This window comes from Salarias fasciatus, chromosome 10 (assembly GCF_902148845.1).
Source record: "Salarias fasciatus chromosome 10, fSalaFa1.1, whole genome shotgun sequence".
Taxonomy (NCBI): Eukaryota; Metazoa; Chordata; class Actinopteri; order Blenniiformes; family Blenniidae; genus Salarias; species Salarias fasciatus.
The window spans coordinates 6012761-6034860 of record NC_043754.1 but is presented as its reverse complement, the minus strand read 5'-3'; the positions used below and the strand labels follow the sequence as shown (position 1 = coordinate 6034860).

At 46.6% G+C, this 22100-nt stretch overlaps 1 protein-coding gene across 1 annotated transcript in view; it reads right to left on the bottom strand.

Annotated features, from left to right (window-relative positions):
* Positions 1 to 2012: 2012 nt before the first annotated feature.
* Positions 2013 to 22100, bottom strand: part of tspoap1 (TSPO associated protein 1) — a 58950-nt gene continuing 38862 nt past the window's right edge. Inside the window, exons 18-35 of the mRNA XM_030100531.1 lie at positions 20525 to 20631; positions 20333 to 20442; positions 19367 to 20248; positions 17688 to 17714; positions 17341 to 17492; positions 16755 to 17228; positions 16182 to 16658; positions 15937 to 16092; positions 14335 to 15135; positions 13256 to 13358; positions 11710 to 11852; positions 10517 to 10685; positions 9152 to 9220; positions 7644 to 7691; positions 6459 to 6613; positions 6306 to 6377; positions 5824 to 5934; positions 2013 to 5208 (exon numbers count right to left, since the gene is read on the bottom strand). Coding sequence (XP_029956391.1) covers positions 4891 to 5208; positions 5824 to 5934; positions 6306 to 6377; positions 6459 to 6613; positions 7644 to 7691; positions 9152 to 9220; positions 10517 to 10685; positions 11710 to 11852; positions 13256 to 13358; positions 14335 to 15135; positions 15937 to 16092; positions 16182 to 16658; positions 16755 to 17228; positions 17341 to 17492; positions 17688 to 17714; positions 19367 to 20248; positions 20333 to 20442; positions 20525 to 20631 — 4374 coding nt within the window. The 3' untranslated portion in view covers positions 2013 to 4890. The remainder of the gene's footprint in view (positions 5209 to 5823; positions 5935 to 6305; positions 6378 to 6458; positions 6614 to 7643; positions 7692 to 9151; positions 9221 to 10516; positions 10686 to 11709; positions 11853 to 13255; positions 13359 to 14334; positions 15136 to 15936; positions 16093 to 16181; positions 16659 to 16754; positions 17229 to 17340; positions 17493 to 17687; positions 17715 to 19366; positions 20249 to 20332; positions 20443 to 20524; positions 20632 to 22100) is intronic.

Here is a 22100-nt window from a genome sequence, read left to right as displayed (position 1 = left end):
TACATTAGACTGCAAACCAGCAGAGGAACAAGAGACGCAGAGAGAAGAGCTGGATGGGTTTTTAAAGGGAAAGTGGTGCTAAAGCATTCAGATCAGTGATGAAATACTTCAATTATAAACAGTTGGTTTCCTCTCCTGCTTCATTATTTAGACCGCAGTACATCTGTGAATTCAAGCATCGATAAAACAACAGTTTGCATCTTCTTTAGTCGGCATTGTTTAAAAAAAAAAAAAAAAAAAGTGTTTTATGATACTAAATATTTCTACTCTTCATTTATTGATCTTTTCACCTGATTAAAGAGGGACCCAGAAGGACACACTCCGCTCGACGCCCCCTCCCCCCCTCCGGGGCCCGGACGCTGACGGGGAATAGAAACCTGCCACCTTTCTCTTTCACAAACCCCTCGGCGGCGGCTGCAGCAAGAAGCCAACTTCTGACATGATCGCATTAAAACAGCTAAAAAAAACAAACAAAACAAAACTGAAAGAACTGGAAAAAGGTAAAGAGAGGAGAGTCAAGATGATGGAGAGGATTCAGAAATGTGGAACTTTGACAAATGGTCTTTTTTCCTTGTGAATAAAAAGCGTCTGCAGCGAGGCGGAAGAGGAGGAGCGGAGCGGCTGCGACTGTTAGACCTCTTCCTGTGGTTGCGTCACGTGGGGTGCTGAGGGTTCAAAAGGAGGCAGCTTCTTCTTCTTCTTCGTCTTCAGGCGCCGCTCGGACCGACAGAAGACACCTGCAGCCGGCCCTCCAGGGAGAAGACGGGGTAACGTATAGACGGCGGCGGCGGCGGCGGTGAGGAGGAGCACTCTGAGCTCACTTCTTTAGTGGAGGAACGGTAAATGATGGGATTTGTTTTCGAATGAAAGAACAGAACCTCCTGCTTTAAATGGCTGCTCATATTTGATGGAACTTCTTGTGAAAAATCCTCCAATGATTTTAAATTAAAAAAAAAAAAAAAATCAAGAGTCACGTTTTTAAAACTGGAAACATTTCCGAGTTTCTTTTTTCATCTGAGAATCTGTCGAATTTCTTTTGGTTTTAAATGTGTCAAGATGCATTTTGTTAAATTTCACTGTGAAAATGTGTGTGCAAGCTCAATATTTAAAAAAAAAAAAAAAAGAATGTTGTAAAAGATTTAAATGATTTATCAGGGTGTCGACTCGCTCCGGCAAAAAAGCTTACTCATCCCGGACAAAATGGCCTCCTCGCCATTGTGCTTCCTCTGCCGGTCCACATTTACCCCAAAATCTGCACCAGAGCGCCATCTTAAAGAGGGCCATGGTTGATTTTTACTTTTTTTTTTTCTTCAGACAATCTTAAAAGTTGTAATTTGTGTCTTCCGAGTAAACTCATCTGACTTCCAGCTGCACGGCCTCACGGCCTCTGATCTGGATCGAACATTTCTGAACGTCTCGTCTTCTTTGTGGCGGTTCGGAAATGTCAGCGAGGCCTCGTTTCAGCCTGAAAAAAGCCACAAAGGAAGCGGTGCGTGCTAACGCTGCGAGGCGAAACAGGAAGTGTGTGTTTTCTGAGGCGAGGGGAGTTGTAAAAGTTTCAGGTGCAGAAGAAGAGGAAGAAGAGGAAGAAGAAGAGGACAGTGGATGTACAGTGCAGTCATCCATAAAGTAGAAAGCACTACTAAACTCCTCGCCACAGTGTAGTGTTTCCTACTTTATGGATGAGTGTACTGTTGGCTTCAGGGAGAGCGCCGGCGCCCGACCGGAGGACTGGGGGGGTTTGGGGGAGGGAGAGAGAGGAAGCCGGTTCGCCTCGCGACGCCTCACGTCACCCAGAGTGTGGCGGTCGGTTCACGTGGGCGGAGTCAGGCGGCGAGCGGACGGCGCTCACTCTCTCTCCCATTCACCTGCAAGACGGAGACAGATCACCCTGTAAACACTGTCTGATGGACGAGCTCATGCAATAAAGACCAGAAAGAGAATCTGATGCTGTCGTACCTCATTTCCAGTGACGCACGCACACACACACACACACACACGCAGTGTTTTCTGTGAAAATATACATACTTTATTCCTGTAAAAAGATCCATAATGAAACAAACCATCACATGTTCAAGTCAATGAGTCCTCTGCGCTCTACGTCTTCACACTCGGTCGCTCCGTCCACACGGCCCGCACATGCAACAAAGACGACGACAACAACAAAAAGATGCCTGCAAAATAATATTAACAAAAAATATTTACACATCCAAAAAAAAAAAAAAAAAAAAAAAAAAAAAGAGTAAGAAAAAGAGTCGTATAGAATATAAAAAGGTCAATCTTACACTGGTTCCAAACATAAATGCAGATCAGGACAGAGAGAGAGAGAAAAAAAAAGTTCCTGCGCTGTATGAAAATATACCACAAGTTCAACACTGTTCATTTATACACACACACACACACACACACACACACACACTCATTCACACACACACTCTCAGCTCCTACAGCTTCTCCTCCACTGCATCAACACTCAGGTCAGCCCAGAAGAACAGAAATGTAACAGCAACAGAAATAAGGCCGAACATGGGAGTGACATTGGTATGCATGCAGTCCATCAACATCCTGTAAACAACGTGTTAAGACTAAATCAAGGTCTTGGTGTAAGGCTAAACGAGATCGGCTCGGCTAAAACTAAACGCGGGTCGAGGTCCTACTCGGTGACTACACGGCAGGTCGAGGAGTACGTGTGCGCGAGAAGGCCGTAAATACAAGATCAGTACAAAGATTCGCTGTACATTTCGGCAACTTTTGAACTTAAAAAAAAAATAAATAAATAAAATAAAACAACAACAAAAACATAAATAAGAGGAACCGTAGAGCACAGCCTCAGTCTTGCCTCTTTCCCGGCTACTTTACATCTAAAGTGTCTGAAAATGCGCCCTCGCCGCTCATTCTTGGCATCGTCTTGCTCCCTTTATGTAACACGGACACATTCATGACATTTGGAGAGTTTCCGCTCTGGGGGGCTCGGGTCTACTGCGGGGGTTGGAGGAGGGGGGGGGAGTCTTGGTCTCTATGGTAACGGGCGAAGCACCTAAACGTTTTGGCATGTCCGGCTGCTTTCCCGCCGCGGATCGGCAGCCGGGAGGAACTACAAGTGAAAACCTGAGAAGATCCAGATCGCACCGAGAGCGGAACCGGATCACTGCCGCCGCCAACGCCGCCGCTGCTCACGTTCCCTCACTGCACCGCACAACGAGCCGTATCCTCAGGTGCCAAGCTGAAGCCAATCGGAGGAAACAGAGCTGCTTTTCAAACACTCCAACCACCGAGAATCAGGGGCGGGCGCTGCAGCGTCGAGCTGTCGAGTCAAAACTACACATCTGCAGAGCGAAGGAAGACGAGCGGCAACCACCGCTCAGTTCAACAGCTGATCCTGACGGCCGAGCAGGAAGGATCGATACGTGACTGCTTCAATTCAAGCGTCTTCATGAAATAAACAGAAAAAACAATACGGAAAATCCTTTGAGTCCAGATATGAAGTCCTGCTCAGACTCTTCCTGAACGTCATCAACCACAAATCCAATTTTTCACTTTTTTCAGGTTTTCTGAAATGTGTGTCACATGTTGGGAAGACAGTCTGCTTCATGTTTATACAGTTATGAGGACTGTATATAGAAAAATACATATCTAGAGAATTCCAATTAAAGAAAAAAATACCTAAAACTTATCAGTTTTATATAATAAAAAGAAAATGAGTGTCTTGTGTCTGTTAAATCCAGACAGTTTTCATTCACTCGGAGGGAAAAAGCTCAGTTTTTATCAGACTTTTTATAATAAACAACGTTTTGGGCTTTGTCTTTCACAGAGAATGGCTGACAATAAATCCAGATGCTGTTATTGATCTTATTCAAGTGAAACTTGTAGACTGTCAAAAGTTTACTCTTTCATACAAAGTCTGCTTAAATCTGGTGACGGGAGAAAAACAAAGTTTTCTCTTCATTTAGAAAAAGAATCATTTCTCATTATTTGAATACAAGCGTCCCAAAGATTAACTGGTGATTGAGATCAGTGGTTGCGGCTCGACTGTCCTCTCTAATCTCCAGTTTGTCCCTGAAACCCTGCAGGTTTCTGTCACACACACACACACACACACACACACACACACACACACACACACACACACACACACACACACACACACACACCCAGAGACCATACGTCGTGTGTAATGCGTCGCGGACTGCCGTCACGAGCGTGGAGAGTTCCTGTGGTCGTGTCTGAGAAAGGCATCAGTTTTCAGTCTCACCACTGGACTTCGTTTACACCAGCGCGCTTGTTCACGTACGCGCGCGCACAAAAAACAGAACACACAAAGGGCAGGCCTTTGTGTCTGATAGAAATAAATAACAGCTGTACAACAAACTAGATAAATACTGAGGACAGGAAAGAGGAGTGGGAAGCAGACGTTTAAATACACCCTCTGAGGATGAATAGTGCATTCGTTCAGTGGAAGAGACGGACTGCGGCTTCTTCTAAGAAATAAAGTGGCACGAGTACGCGAGCGCTCAGTATTCAATGAGCCGTTTCTGAGCCCTGCTCTTACATAACTGTCCCGTTTCTCTACATAAATATCCTCCACTGGTCTATGACTAAGTGTTTTCAAGCATTGGTGCCTTTGCGGAGCTGAAATATTGCGAATGCGTGGATAATCAGGAAGTTTCTGGAGGTTATACCTGTGAGTTTGCTCACGTCAACGTGCACGTCTACATGCTGCAAGCCGAGCGCTTCTACGTCTGCCAGCCGGTCTAGCAGTGCTCTAAGGCAAATGGATGAAATCTACTGAGGACCGAGCATCGGGTATTAGATCTGACGGCTCCTCGCTAACCCACCGACAGGAAAAGTGCTTTCAGCGTGACACAGGTGGGGGTGTGGGGGGGGGGGTTCTCATTCTTTCTTACTGGATCCCAGTTTTTTGAACAGCCTCTTGCCTTTGGAGAAAAAGCCTTTCTTCTTCTTGGCTTGCACGGAGCAGTCTGTCTGTGGCGGGGGGTCTGCGGGGCGGGGCGGAGCAGGAGGGGGGCGGCGGTCCTCCACCGGGCCGGGGACCGGGTCTGATGGGGGGCTGGCGGCGGGGGCCGGCTGGGATCGCGGCTCCGCGTTCTCTGTAGCTTCAGATGAAGGGTGTTCGGTCTGGAGCTGCAGATCCTCGTCTAGAGTTGAAGTTCCAGGATCCTGCGGCTCAGTGGACGAAGCCAGCGTGTCCTACGGGACGAGGAAAAGACTTTAGAGAGAAACTGATGTTTCACCAAACCTGAAGACGAGCAGGTCAGCTACATTTCTACAGGGTAAAAACAGTACTCAAAGGAAAGGATCTTCCTTCTGCTGGCAACAAGGAGGAGGACTGGAGGACTAGAGGTGGACAAGAGGACTGGAGGAGGACTGGAGGAGGACTGGAGGAAGACTGGAGGAGGACTGGGGGAGGACTGGGGGAGGACTGGAGGAGGACTGGAGGAGGACTGGAGGGGGACTGGAGGAGGACTGGAGGAGGACTTGTGACTGTGGAACAGCTCACCAGCAGCAGGGCACTAAAGGTGACCATCTCACTTACGATCAGTTCTCAAAGTGTACAGTTCGTTTTTGCTTCTGTGAAAGGCCATGCAGGAAGCAGCGGAGCAGAAAACATGCAACACAAAAGAATTAATAAAAAGAAACACACAAACACACACACACCAACCACACTATAAAAATACTGAGAAGTGACGACGATGGCAAAAGACGGAAAAGTATTTTCTGATGTCAGTGATTGAAAAAGATGAAACGGCGTGTTAGAGGAGCAGCCTCGGAATGTTTGGTGAAGACGGAGAGCAGTGAAGCTACCTGAGAGTCTTTCTTGGGTTCGGGTGGAGGCGGGGCGCACACGGGAGCATCTTCCGGTAAGGCCTGCAGGAAGTTGGAGGGCACTAAACCTTTGTGTCCGTTCAGGTCCCCCTGAAAAAAAAAAAAAAAAAAAAGAACCATTCATGCAATTACACAAACAACTGAAAACACTGCAATACCTTAAACACACATGACCTAAACCTATCAGCATGACCTGTGAGCCGTTTCAACATTTACAAACTCTAATGTATACATTAACATAACAGATTAGTTAGTGGAGTTTGCATGTTCTCCCTTCAACAGTCGCACCCAAAAAAAGTGTTTAATTTCTGATTTTATATACAGATGTGATTGGACAGTTTGTTGTCCCTTTGAGATATTCTAGCATGAGTCATGCAGGGGTAAAAATCAACAGCAAAAAAAAAAACAAAAAAAAAAACTAAATGAGATCAGTTGAAGCCTTGAGCTCGTTGGACACTCACGTAGAAGAAGCCGTCTTCGTCCATGTCTCCAAACACATGTATGATGTCTCCTGCACTGAAGGTCAGCTCAGCCTGGAAACACACGGTTCTCATGATGAGCGAGCGCTCAGTGCACGTACAAAGAGAGAGAGAGGCAGCATGTGACACACTCACCTCTATGTCAGTGTTGGGGGAGCTCTCCCGAGGATCATAATCAAAGATGGCGACCATCCTGCGGGCTCCAGAGGCGGAGTTTCCCACGGGCGGAGCAGCAGGGGCGGCGGCGGCGCCACCGGCAGGAGGGGCCGGAGCAGCAGACTGGCCGGGATCTGTCAATCAAAGAGAGGGGGCGGGGCAAAGCGTTCAGTAAAAGAGAGAGTGGCGTGACGGAGCGAGGCGTCGTCCCTGCCGTCCCGATCAGCATGCAGCTCAGTCTCACGGCCGGCTGAGGAGTCGTCGCACCACCGCAGTCAGACTCACAGGGCTTCATAAAAACAACCAGAGGTTAGCAGGGGGAAGGTTTACAACTCCGCCTCCGGGAAGAGAGACGCGGCAGGCTGAGCGACGCTGCTGTTTCAAACGTCTTATTATGGGATGAAGGACCAAACGCTTTGAAACACCGTCAGCGAAGATGGAGGAAGGAAACGGAAGTAGAGAGAGATGTTGAGGATGCCGGCTGAACTGTCAAATGAAAGGAGGGGTTAGGAAAAGGGACTGCTTGACATTTATAGCAGAAGCAATGAAGACACGAAACACTCGCTCCTCTTTCAGAGGGAATCATGATTCAGGACAGCAGATTTACAGAATTTTACTGAAAAGTTATAATGTTGTTGACAGCTATTACCACACTCAAAAACTGCAAACAAAGCGGTTTGACTGTGATAATTATGGCCTCCAGATCTAATAATTTGTCCAAGTATTGTAATATTTTGAGATGCTGTGTTTTGATAAATGTCTTATATTGTATATATTAATATATATGTATGAGATATAAAATCCATAGGAAGACGAACACAACAAAAATGAGTGAAACAGATCAGTTTACATATATAAATACAATATAATGAGTTTCTGTCATTGAGAGTGCACACCATTTGTTGGTGTTTAGTATAATTCTTTTCAGAAGCACCTTTATTTCTTCATTATTAGCTAAAATAATCAAACAATCCCCCAAAAGGATGGATAAAGATGAGAGCAGCTGTTAGATAGAAGAATGCAGTCTTCAGGTCTACACTCATAGCAACAGACACACTGACGGACAAAAAGAAACGTATTAAAGAGTAAATGAACACATGCATGGAAACTGATCATGCAGATGCAGGCAAAGTGGGGGGAGTCTCGATGGCTACAGCTACAAACCTTGAGCGGAGGAGCTCTCGCTCTCCTCCCAGAGTGCTGCAGACTCCACTGGAAGAGAAGCGGGTGAGGGAAGAAGAGTGTGAGCACGATCACAGAATGGTGTGAGACGCCGAGCGAGAGTCATCCTGCCTCCAGTTACAGTCGACACAGTGCGAAGGCCGCAGGTGGAGGGCGGAGGGGATGGGTGTGACGGCGAGCGGCTTTTAGGCGAGCATGTAACTCATCTGTGAGGCAGGGGCAGGATGCTGCTTTGGCTTTTAGGATTACTGATCAATGAGAAATATCCTGCTGCCTCATCTGCAGTGCATTACATGAAACCCACTGACGGGACTCAGTGCTCATGTCTGTGGGTTTTTACATGAGTGAAGCTGCTGCACAGCAACGTGCTGAGAAACAGGGAACCTGCGGAAACATCTATAATGTCACGACGTGGTCAATGCATTTTTAGTTCAGGGGCCGTAAACAACCCAATTTCACCTTGCGTGGGGAATTAGAGGAATAATAAGCTTCAAACTTATTAAAGTCCTTCCTTATGTAAGTTTATAACAGCTGGTTTTCACAAAACCAAACAATTAGCACTGAAAATTACCCCCGATTCATCATAAAGACAGTTTTCATGATACTATCTGGCGCAAAATACAGAGAAAGATCGATAAAACGTCTGTTTTTACAAACTCGGCCTGGCCTCACGGCTCTGAGGCTCATTTCTACAGCTTTGTTTCGAGAGTCAGTGGTTCCGTTGTCATTTTCAAAAAAATAATTGAGTCATTTCCTGGGTGGGATTCTCGCCTGTTGCAGGCAGGTTTTGGCCCACGAGCCTAATGTTTGACACCACCCCGCTTTAGGTGACACGCTTTATCTCCATCACCAGCTACATAGGAGGTTTTTTTACAAACCGAAAGTACAAAAGTATTTTCTGCCTTCTGTAGCTTCACTGCAAATTTTTCTGTGTTTGCTTATTACTAAAAACAAAATCTGTTTAAGTTCATCAAACTAAAAATACTGTCAGCTAAATTTGAGTTTTACACCAAACACAAAAAACACTGTTTCCTACTGATTTCCTTTTGCTTCTGCCTGGTTTATTTTGCAACCAACAACTGTGGCTATTCTTTGTTTGACTGCACTTTAAATGCCTTCACTATCCCTGGTTTTGGTTTGTTTCTTATTCAATCGCAACATTTAAGGTCTGGAGTCAAGTAAACTTTCCAGCAAACGCGAGTGTCTCTGAACCAGTGTTTTCAAACTTAAATTTTTCGCTTTTTTTTTTTTTTTTAAAGGTGATGCGGGATCTCAATTACGTAGAACATAAAGAGGGGACCATTCAGAAAGGTGACAGGAAGCTGTCTGATTTCAGCGTCTGGCCTAAAAAAATTCTGTTTCATCCACCTGTTTGAAGTGAGAAGCGGCTAACTGAGCGAGCGGCGTGTGAGGTGAGCGAGACGGAACAGAGAAGCAAACCAGAAAGGAGGAGAGCGAGTGCTGAAGCCACAGTCTGCAGCGAGACACACCTTTCTTGGATCGTCTCGGTTTCGGCGGTGGGACGGGGCGACGTGGAAGCTGTGCGTGTGTGCGAGTGCCTTTATGGAGTTTTAGAAACCAAAAATAACAGTGACAGAAAGGAATAATATATTTAAAAAAAAAAAAAAGAAGAAAAGAAATGAAATAAAAAAAAGAAACACAGAAGAAGCAGACCAGACAGAGTAGACAATGAAAAAGCCAGCGTAGAGCCGTTGAAAAGAAAAACAGCGAACACAGCAGTGAGGACAAGTGGAAGTGAAAAGGTTAAACCATCTGCAAACACCACTCTGGGGTAGAGAGGAGGAAACAGAGGCAGAGTGTTAAGCGTGATCTTGCTGGGTGGGTGACTGTCGCTCACCGCAGAAAAACAAGTTCAAATCCAAAACTGTATTTTAGAGAGGCAAACGTAGATTGGTTAACACCTCCGTCACAGAAACTTAGCGCTCAGGAAACCAGAGTAATACTGGAAGTGATGCATTATGGGCCTTTTCAAAAACCTGATGAGAGCCGTGTCTCTCCTGCTGACTTTACACTGTGTGTCCAATTATCAGGAGTCCGGAGGAGTCCTCAGTCAATCCAAAACAGTCAGAAAGCAAAAATAAACCAAAACACTTTAAAGAACCAGTAAGCTAAACAACGACCCTGCTTCTCAGTGACAGTCATTAACTTTCTAGTTCTAAAGTTTATTTCTTTATCTTGATCTCGGTCTTGTAGAAAGATACAGACTTTTTTCCTGTAACACCACTGGAAGAAAGCATGTTAGAAAACATGGCAGCAGGTTTAAGAGTTGATTTTGATCCATCTTTAAAGACACCGGCCTGTTTCAGCGGCCCGGCTCCGCCTGGCTCCGTCTGTTACTGATCCAAACGAAATTTTTGCACATTTTTCTTGAGGAGAACGAGCTGCTGAATAATTATGTACACACTGATGAGTAGTTTTGATGGTTTTAGATCATACTCTCCCTAACACAAACACACACTGAAATGCTCAAATTAAAAAAAAAACAACCTAAAACTCTTACAGCTTAAAGCTGGGAAATTTGCATGAAGATACTGACTTTTCCTAATAATTGTGCACACAGTCTGAAGGTTACAGCCGAGAGTGGGCTCACGTTGGCTTTAAATGTCTTCAGTAAAATGTCTTTTAATGCCGCAATAAGCAGAGGTTTGTTTTTGTAATGTGGAAGAATCATATATAATTTATCATTAACAACTGTGCTGCTATTTTCACTTACCACTTCAACATGAACAGCAGTGACATTATGGATAAAACACTACAGATTACACCCAAATGTGATCGATTTCAAGTGACAACAGAGTCAAACGGCCACAGCGGCGAGAGACGGAGTCACATACCGATCTTCTCCATGGAGGCCACCGTGGACAGGAAGCCCTGCTGCAGCAGCTGCTGCCGGGTCTCCTCGTCCTCCACCTGGATCTCAGACACCATGTTGCACGGCACGTAGCCGAGGCGACCGGCCGACTCCCCCCGGTAGAACCCGTCTGCGTCTTTATCGCCGTAGACCTGAACGGAAGGGGGAGATGTTTGGCAACGTGGAGGAAAACATGGCTGTGGACATGGATCTTGAAGAGATGTTGTACGAGCTTTGCGACGCGCATCCAGATCATGTGCAAGCACACAATATCAAATGCTGAAACTAAGAAAGAGGATGTGAAAGACACATAAATCAGATATTCAATTCGATGTCAGTAAAGTATTCTAAAATAGTTGCGAAAATACAACAAAAGAGAGGCTCGCCAGATATTTCAAATTAAAAACATCTAAAATCCACAAAATCAATCAATTCTTTTCCCTTTTTGCCAGTGAAACCCAGCAGCCATGAACTATAACATCTTATATTGTGAAAAACATCAAGTACTGCAGCTGCCATTTGAAAATGACCAAAGCCTGTGTGACACACGGGGAAGCACACCGTGGTTTTCTCTGAGGCAAGTAGTCAGGTTAACAGACAAGCAGGTGCAAAAAAGAGGAGAAAAATGGAGGACAAATAAAAACCTTGTGGTTTAATTAAACATCCTGACTCTGCTCACTGTCAGCCTCAAATTTCAAAATCCAACAATCTATCAGTTGCATATTAGTGCATGTGCCACCACTAATTTCTGAGAAAACACCATTTTCTTCTCAATACAACTCGTGCGTTCACTGAGTAATTTCTGAGAGAAGCCATGTTCATGTGTGGTTCAGTGCGACCGTGCCAAACCACACTCTGCAATAACAACATGACCACCGTGGAAACAAAACCTCTGCTTCATTTAACTTCACCTGAAAAATACACCTGCGGAATATTTAATAATTATGTCTTTTAGCTTTAAATGTGTCTCTAATAAACATGAACCATGACCTCTTCAGTCCGGGGAAGTTTGATTATTCCGTCGGCCAACTTTTGAAACCATCAGATCTATTTAAATGTAGTTAATTTGATTTAACTGCCAGCGTGGGTGGAACTCTGTGTCTGAAATGATTCGTGAGAGTGACGCTACCGGCTGAAATCATGTATGAGGGCCGTCTGAGCTGAGCGGCCACATACTTTGATGATCTGTCCTTCGCTGAAGGGCAGCTCCTCTTCCGCGGCGTCGGGATTGGGTGACATGCTGGCCGGGTCGTACGGGAAGAGGGCCACAAAGATGCGTACGTTGCTCTCTGCTTTCATCTTTGGTGATTCGACGTTTCCTGTAGATGAATGGGGGCACATGTACACACACACACAGACACACACAGAGACAAGGATGGTCACAAATGTAGTTCAACAAGAATTCGGCACATATTTTTAAATATTTCACACAATCCTTCTAGAGAATTTTCATAATACGATCCCCGGAATCTCACAAAACTAAAAAGCTGAGGTTATTCAAAGTTCTTTCTTTCATTATCACATTAGCTCCAGCATTTCATTCATTGGATTTGAATTGATTAGGATGAGGTGGATCATCCTTATTTGAGTTTTCAGAAGCGCCCTTCTTAGCTTGCACTTATTAAAGCAGAAAGCAAAGCCAGCTTGCACCTTCCCCTCTGTCAACCAAGCGCAGGGCTCCTGTGAGCGGCGTTTGCCCGGCACCGGCATGTCCTTAAAAGAGGTAATCAAGCTAAACCACTGATCCTAAGCTGGGTGAGCCATTTGACAAACGTGCACTTGTTGATGATCTGCAGCCGTGCAGCAAGGGAGCCGGCGTTTGACCCACTCTCTGATCTACGTCTGAGGACGTTCCCTCAAAACACAGCTGCAATTTGCAAACACATTTTTTTTTTTAATATTATTATTATCCTGCATCACCTGCAGAGCAGTGTGTAAAGTTGCCTGCAGGGTTTATGCGGCAGAGCAGACTTGCAGCGTGGCATCAGTGGGAATAAACACAAGGCGACTGTGGCCTATTTGACAGTGGGAGACAATTTTGAAGAGCTGCAGTGAGACTTTAAGCTGCACTCAAGAGACGTGTTCTCTATCTCATTAGGGAGAATCAGCCCATCTGTGGCAAGAGTCACGGGCAGACGGCTTGCACACTTTCACATCCTCACAGATTTTCTGGTCGATAGGACACAACTTCTCCCTGCTACCTTCCTCTAACTGTGTGCACGTGTACATGTGAGTGTGCAGTCGACCGTACGGCTACTCGTTTTCCAAGGAGCAGCGAGGTTCGTTAAATTAATCTGCGGCAAGGAGACACAAGAGAAGTGGAGGGGATGTGAACAGGGGAAGAGAAAGGAAGGGGCTCGTCCGTCCAATCAGCAAGGCTCTCTCTTTGCTGGCTAATCGAGGTTACTATTTTAATGTCTGTCACTTCCTCCTGTCATGACAAGCCACTTTGGGTTAAGCTGGTTCTCAGCTTAGCAGGCGGTCTCCCACTTCTACACTGCAGCTACAGCAGCCACCCCTCCCCCCTCCTCCTCCTCCCCCCTCCCGACACAAGGTGCTAATCTGACTACCTTCATGTGAGAGAGGGGGAGGCTTGCCAACAGAAAAAACCACCGCTACGTCAGCAGCGCCGCCTCTTGCGTTTTCAAACCGTGGCTCTCAGTGAGGAAAAGCATTGAGAAAGAGAGGAAATGCAAGAAAGAAGGGGGAAAATGAATCAGACCTTTAAGCTGCCTGCTGGCCTGCGAGGACGCCGGCTTGCAGGAGAGCTCTGATTGGCCTGCCCACAACGGACCTGCCTCGGCTGGAGGGACTACGCCGGGATCCTGCGCAACACACACAGGAAGGAATCAAACAACAACGCATGTGCTGGACAAAGACACAACTTCCACACAGGGGAGAGGAAAAAGTTTACAAACTCAATTCGCCTTTGCTCTTGTTACGAACAGCAGTCACAAGAAGCTCATCAGATACAAGAAACTGCAGGGACACAAACATTTTTATGCACAAACGCATGACGGAACACAACTATAAGACAATGCAGGACAGAGCAGGGATGATTCACTCAAGGCTGTGTTCACATTTGCTGGTTTCAACTTCAGCAGGAAAAAAAAACAACTAATTTCTGTTTGCACCGCATTACACCGAACCAACTGAGAGCAAGTGTGACATCCTGTAATTCAAGTGGGAGAACTTTCACCTAAAAGCAACTGGAATTTTTGTGATCCGATTTAAATATTTCAAAATGAAAAATCTTTTCAAACAGCTTTTTTTTTTTCTGTTTATGTGTCGCTGTTGGGTTCATGTATAAACCGAACTGCAGCAGAGCTGATCTGGACCCGTTCTTTCAGGGGTCTGTCGTTTGGCTTGTTTGGATGGAGAGAAATCAAGTCAGTGTTTCCGTCAGTTGAACCAGAGCAGCTGAGTGTGAACACAGTCTGAGACCAGAGTTGAGTGGTTGAAATGAGCAGGAGATCAGTGCAGGCAGATCGAGGGAGAGCAAATTCAGGTGCCACAAAATTAGAAAAGCTGTAGTAACTTCTTGGCAACCCAACCAACAATTAAATACGGTTGCCCGCCTTTTCCTTGTGATCATCGATGTAAGTTTTGTTGCAGAGCTCATTCCCTGACCTTCCTCTGAACACTGCAGTGATGATGATGGAGGCATAAGTTGCTTTCCACTGACTGGAGGAGTTATGCGCTATCCACTAAAGGACTCAGAGGGCTAAATCTGCACAGCTACAGGATAGAGGAGGGGGCTGGGACAACTCAGCCATGGCAGCTAGTTGCAGGGAGGTTTACCGGTAGGTCGGCCTTTGGCCCTCGGCGGTGAGGAGCTCTGCACTGCTCCACTTGAGCCCCCTCCACCCACCACTCGGAGCTCACCTGCTCCACCACCACCTCCCCGGGGATGTACTCCGCGGGCTCTTCGTTGTCGTCGGTACCGTACTCCACGTCGATCTCCACCTGCCGACCGACGGGTGACCTCAGAGTCCGTACTGTCTTGCTGACCGGGTAGGATCTTGGCGGGGTAAGGCCATGACCGGGATTTGCTGCTGCAGCCACAGCCATCTGACTCCTGAGCATGGCCTCCCTCCTAAGGCGGTCCCCTAGCCCTCGAAGCAGTACTTTATCTTTGCTGTTGGAGGTCGTCTGGGGAGGACAGCGGGCCGTGACCCGCCTGCTGGTGGGACCCTCGTACAAACTCATGTCTTCCTCGGGGTAGCTGATGGTGTCCACCGTGTCTGCGTAGTGCACCCTGTGCTGCGTCCTAGGCTTGACCTGCATGGGTCCATGTCTGGGTAAAGGCTCTTTGGTTAGGGACCTCACATCCCTGTTGTAGTGGTGATGATGTGGGGCGACGTGTGGGTGTGGATGATGCTGGGGGGCATGATGGAGGCGCTCCGTGTCTCTGGGGTGGAGGTGGTTGGGCCGTGGCCGAGGTTTGCTGCGGTGGGATAGCGGCTCCTCGTGATTACTGTCTTCCTCCTCCGTCACCTCGGGGATGCTAAACAGCTGCTTGTTGTGGTAAACCTGAGGAGGCAACTTCAGGATCCTCTCCAGGACGTCCTCGTCACTGTCTGGTGGCTCCAACTTGTGCAACTTAAAGGGCCACGGTTGGAAAAACGAGCATAATGGTGCCGGTGAAAGTGGGATGGCGCAAAGTGTTGTTCAGTGAAAACACAGCCCAGAAAGAAAGAGATGAACCATGCAGAAGAAAAAGAAGAGAAGGAGGCAGAAAAACAAACAAAAAAATCACAATCAAAGAAAACTGAGATGACATAAATAAATAAATAAATAAATAACTAAATAAATAACACTCTGGAAAATGAGTTCTCAGCTATGAAGGACGAACTATAAGAAGCAACACTGAAATGTCTCAAATAGCATATTTGCACAGTTACTTGTCAAATTCACCATTAACAATAATTCTGTAGTAGAAACCACAACATAGCTCCCACTACACATCATCCAGCCTCCCCAATGATGCGGGGTTTGCACCACTGGTATGAATCAGCACACACTCATTCTAACATTTCTTTCATTTCACAGGTTAATCACAGACTGTTTCCATCCCAACAGCATGTCCTCTCATTAGAGGACCTGAACTGACCGGCCTGCAGTCCAAACTAATCACTAACAGATGAAGCAAAATGAAAGAAATATGAAGACAAAGATCACTGTAATGTAGCATTGCGCAATGCAGCATCACACACTAAATTCATTGTACTAAAACACACACACACACACACACACACACACACACACACACACACACACACACACTTGAAGTTACCGTTGAGCAATGTGCCACACAACACCTCTTAACTCAATTTAAGAATATTTTTCAGTTTTACTCTTAATCCGGTCAGTCAGACGATCGACGCATTCATTGATTTTTACCCTGCTGGCTGCGACTGTGTATCCTCTGGCCGGTGCGTCTCCCAGGTGGTCAGAGTAAAGGTCCTCCTCCTCCTCCTCTAAGATGTCGGACAGGTCGGAGCGGCTGTTGTCTGCGTTGTAGTCAGTGGGAGGATCCACAAGCCCTCTGCCATAACCCTGAGAAGAAACGGCAACGTCTGTCAGTTTGACTTGGAATCATCACTGAAGACTGAGAAATCCTGAAAGCATGATAATCCAGAACTGACCGGCTGCCTCAAACAGTACACCGGCTCTTGGTCCTGTCTCAGGAACTCCTCGATGGACACCAGGCGGCTGCTCTCCTGCTCCTCCTCTGCCTCTGAGTCCAGTGGAGAAGTGCTGGGGGGTCGGTGGAGGTTGATGTCCGGCGGGTTGAGGAGGTCGATCATGGCGGCTTTCGGTGGGGTGGGGATGCGCTCTGGTGTCCCGAGCTTGGCACTGGGGTCCTCGATGAACTCTGTGATGGAGGGGAAGGGGCGTATGGTCCCGGGGCTGTCGGTGTCTCTGCGCAGATCCACCACAGGTGCCACTGCCACTGCTGGTTCTGGTGCCGGTGCTGCCACCGGAGGTGGTTGAGGTGCCGCCACTGGAGACAGCTGAGATACTGCCACTGGAGATAGCTGAGATACTGCCACTGGAGATAGCTGAGATACTGCCACTGGAGATAGCTGAGGTGCTGAGGTTGTTGGGGAGATCACATTAACCTAAAAATGAGAATCTCAGTCAGTGCAATACAGTTAAACGATGAATTCAGACTTATTTTTGTCTCACAAAGTGGCTCCTCTAGTCTAGGAACTTACTACGGGAGTAATGGCGCAGGCGACTGGCGATGTGGCCTCACACATCGCCAAGGCAGCAGCAGTTGAAGGGTCAGCCCAGGCCTTCACGTACGAGGCAGGTGACAGCAGATCGTCAGGGTGGAGAGCCGGAGGCGGGTTGGCGGCAGCTTCCACCGTGAGGCCGGGCGACGGTGTCATGGACGGCAAAGTGCTGGGCAGCATGGAGACTTTGGCAGCAGAGTTCCCGTAGGACGGCTGTGGGGAGTTACTGGGACAAACGGGGGAGCAGGACAGGGGTGGCACCACTGGGACGGGCGTGGCTGGGCCGGCCATGATCTCAGCCAGCTTGGAGGGCACATTCACTGGCAGCGAGTTGCAGGATTCCCCGTGGGCGGACGTGGTGCGCACGGTGAGCTCCTGAGCTTCCCCCAGGACCTGCATCTGAGAGGGGCCGAGCAGGGCGCTGCCCGCCGTCGGCGAAGACACCTCCAGCACCTTGGGGAGAAGAACGATAACGCACGCACAACAAATGACCACCAGCTCAAAGTTAGAACCGAGAAAGGTAAACACTGTGCAGGTTTTGCAAAAAAACAATTCAAGTCCTTGCCTTTTTCTTGTCAGCATATATTGTGTAACCGGTCACACGAACTCCGTTGGAGGTTCCAGCTGCATCGATGGTGACCGGCAGCCAGCTGATGAGAGCGATCCCCGGAGACGGACCATGTTCCAACTGGACATCCAGAGGAGCATCGGGCGGGCCTGAAGGCGTCAAACCACAGCCAATTCCAAGGTAATGAAGTAGTTTTAATATTTACACTGGATCAAACTATGAATTCACATTGTAGCTATGGTGATTAGGAAGAAAATGACCATCACGTTGGGTGCTACAATCTATTAAGAAGGTTATCATCTATTGCTCTATTTAGGTATCTAGAAAACTAAGAAAACATATACCTTCATTCCCAGAATGTGGGCTTGGAACTTAAGCACATTTAAGGGATTATTTAGTGAAATCAAACTCAGATTTCAGAATACACTGATTATAAATGTGGAACTTCAAAGGCAACAATTTATTTAAAAAAAAAAAGGATTATGTTGAGACTGAGAGGAGCACAGTGACAACATAGAACCAAGAGCTTGAAATTATAATCTATATATCAATAACCTCATATGTATGTTCTTTAAGGCAATCAGGACAAGAGGAGGAAATATATCACTTCCATTTTGCTGACTTTCCACCCTAAAACAAATGTCTGCTGTCAGTATTTATCAGTTAAAATCCAGTGGCGTCATCAATGTGCAGCTGTTTGATGAGGAGATAAACAAACAAGTCACGCCCAGTATTTCTTTCTTTCATCCGACCAACAACAACCACTTGTAACGTCTGACCTGGCAGAATGGGACTTTCCTGGCTGTGGCACAGCTGATGCATGCTTCATTTTCAGCAGAATATATTTCCAGAAGACGATGCCAAACCAAACTTATCATAACAGCCTGATAACAATAGTTTTTTTTTTAAAACCCACTGTGGTTAAGAAAAAGCCCTTGGGTTTAAAATGTCTATATGAGATAAGATGAAAAGTCTAAAATTCTTCTGCCTGAGTGCAACAACGATGGAAAGTTTTGATATAATGGCCGCAACAGAAGCACAAGCCACAAAAAGTAGGCCAACGCTAACCTTTCTCTGCATCATGAAAGAAAGTCTGACCAAAGGTGGCAAATGAACATCCAGCGTCCCCGTACAGATGTTCTGATCGTCTAACACAAGGAAGAGCAATTCACAGAGCAGCTCACAAAAGTGACTGCTGAAGTGAATTAACGCTCACGGCAGAGTAAGACTTATTATGCTTTGTCATACATTAGAGACTGACATTATCAAGAAAACAATCCACATTTTATGTGTAACAGTGATGCTGCTGATAACACCAGCTCTGAAAATACAACCCAAAAGAGCTTAGAATCAGTAGCCGTTTAAGGAAATCATTAGAGAGCATTCATAGTAACATGAAATAACGCAGATAAAATCAGTGAATATAAACTTGTCAGAATATTTCTAACAAGTTTTTGAAAAATAATCATTTAACAAGGCCTTTTTTAAAATTTGCAACATTAAACTGGTTGCTTGTTGGGTTTGTGTCTGTTTATATATTGCACATACCGGTATGTTGCTATCCAAACCTTCTTTATTCACAATGCTGAACACGACTTGTAATTTTAGTGCTTATCGTACTAATAAAATAAATTCTTTATTTGAACCAAAAGTTGGAGCCATGCAGACAGACACACTGAAAAAAAGCTGCTGCTCTCAAGTGTCGTCAGCATGGAAACTTCAAATAACACAGAAAGCGTGAATCCTGTCAAGAATGGCACACTAATGTTTACCAAATATTTGTAATGGAGAGAATTACAATGTCTCTGTGACTTCTGAAGGACAGATTTTACATTTTATGGCATGTTATTACACGTTATGGGGAGTGACTGTTTACATCTATCTTTGTGGAGTAATTGACAGTGACTGTTTTGAATGTTATCCTGAAGTGCCTATTTGTTCTTAATGTACTGCTCCCAATGAGTATCTGGTGCAATATCATCAATAAATATATAATAATAAAAGAAGAAGTGTGAATCCTGACCTGCCATCAGTGTGCTGAAGGAGATGGTCGTGCTCCGGTGCTCCCGCCGCTCCACAGGTAGCTCCCATGGCGTGCGGTGCGGCCGTGCCTCCACTTTGACCGTGTACTGCAGGCTGGGCAAGAGGTTATTGAGGCACAGCGAGTAGCAGCCAGCCTTCACCAGCTCACACTCCTCCTCGTTCAAGGACACGATGTGCACATAGTTACTGTTGCTGGGCAGCCAGGTCAGGTTGGCAGATGTGGCGGTGACCCTCTCCACGCGCAGCTGCGTGGGCGCCACACAAACGTCCCGGCCGACCAGCATACTGCAGCGGAGCTGGTCCGAGAGCCCCTTCTCCGTCAGGCTCTGCACCGACACCCGGTAGGCCTTGAGGTTTATGTCCAGCCGCTCCAGCACCGCTTTGGTCTGGGAACCGAAGGGCACGTTGAGCCGCAGCTCCTGGTCCACGTACACATTGTAGCTCCACACATTGCCCCACCCCGCCGGCACCAGCGGAGGGTCCCAGCCGATGATGATACTCTTGGCGAGCTGCTTGATGAGGGTGAGCTTACGTGGGTAAGGCACAATGTCCAGTCCCACCTCCTCCAAATCCAAGTCCAGGCCGTTGGTGAGGGGGGCTGGGACAGCCAAGGCTGATGCTGGATCTGAGGGGGCTGAGGCGGGGCCGGAGGCAGCGGAGGCTTCTGTCCTTTCGGAGGCGCTGACCCCCGTGTGGAGGTGGAGGTGATGCTGGTGGCTGGCACTGTGCAGGCTGCTGTCGAGCAGGGAGTTGTGGGACGCGTCGCCGGTCTCTGGGTGGGGAGCGCTCATCATGTCGTCGTCCGACACGCGCTCCACGAAGTTGGAGGGAACCAGCCCTCTCCGCCCGTCCATCAGCTCGCCTACAAGGAGCCACAAAGAACCAATCACCAAGACTGGAACGCGATGCTGTAGATACGACGCGCGAAATGACACCAGAGAGTTACCTTCATAGAAGCCATCGTCGTCCATGTCGCCGTACACGTAGATGTACTCTCCGGCTGTGAGCGGCAGCTCCACTTCAGGGTTATCGTTGGGGCCGTCATAAGGATTATAGCTGCCAGCAAAAAAGATGGCATGACGCCATTTTTAATACAAGTCAAACTGTGGCTGCCGGGGGAAGACTCTTAGCCACTGACCTGTATCGTGCGATGAAAACCTGAAGCTTTGCTGCTCCTCTGCTGGCTGTGTAAGGTGCTGGAGCGACGTCGATGTCCAACTCCTCTACTTCACTGGCTGTGTCCACCTGAGAACAGCAAGGAGATGGAGCGGAGACGGCTTCAGGACAGACTCATGTTAAAACTACATCTGAACGCTTCAAGAAATTCTATGAGCATGAGCTATCATTCATAGCAGCATCTCCAACATCTCAGCTCGGGTCTCACTGTTGGGACTGGAGCCTCCTGTGGGTCGGTTTTTGCCCACTTGCCTTATGTTTGACACCCCTACTTTCACCCCGATAAAAAATATACCAGGTCCGTGCATCCCACAAATGAATCATTCTTATACAGATGCAGCTTTTTAAAAGGGAATTGAACAGGCATTCCAATAGTAAGCCATATATGTTTTTCCCCACAGAACAACAAAGTATATCAACACATTCTTGTTTTTGTTTTATACAAAGTAATGTTAACATACAGTAGTTTTGTGGATAGCAACATTTCATATTACCAGAGAACAGTCTGAAAACATGTTTATGAAAGCTCACATTTTACTCCAGCCTGCTACACTGAGTAGATACTCATGAAATCATTCATACGTGTCAAGTTTTTGTGTTTGGAAATGACTGATAAGGAAATCACTGTATTCCTTTTTAATGGACAGTGACTGAAACAGTGAAAACACCTTGGACTGCTGAGCTAGTTAAAAACCAAAACACATACCAAGCTTAATATTCACATACGGTGGTTAATATGAATGAGTCTCTATATATAGGAGAGAATCACCTTGATACCTGATGTGGAGTCTGACTTTCATTCATAACAGCTACGCATAATACAATTAGAAAGGTTGTGGTATTTATAGCTCCCTGGGAAGACCTTTTTAAGGATAATCACCCACAACTACTACTGTATAACCTTCATAATCCACAGTGCAGAGTGGATTATCTCACTAAATATGGGCTTTATTGAACTGCAGGCAGACGAGTGACCTGATGAAAAGACCCTCAGCCGCAATGCAAGACCGGACACGGTCGTCAAAGATGCAATTTCCAAAAGCGCGACATTTTGGCAGCAAATATATAATATTTCTGGTTTCTGCGAGCAGAAACAATTCAAACATATTCAGCTATGGTCTGCACTTGCAAGAGATGAGAGAGAGGTTAAGGAGAGCTTTTTAATCCATTAAATCCAGGCAAACAATGTGATCGTGCAGGGCCGTCTTGGTAATCTTGATCTGCCTGTCTATATGGAAACAATGTAGGAGGAAGAGCTGCAGGCAGGTGTCCTGCACAACAACACAGCCTGGAAGGAGCAGTTTTGTGGAACACTGCATCAGATTAAACATTCTTCACTTTATCAGTCTATAAAATGAAAGAGGAAAGCAGCTTTGAGATGTGCTGTAGCTTTGTTCAGGGCTACAGAAAGCTGAGATTCAAGCCACACCCACAAACTGTATCACACTGATGCCACGGTTACTACTAATGCTTTGCCTTCTGTGTGAATGGCATCACACAAAATAGTGGTATATGCAGTTTAATCTCCACCATAAGCA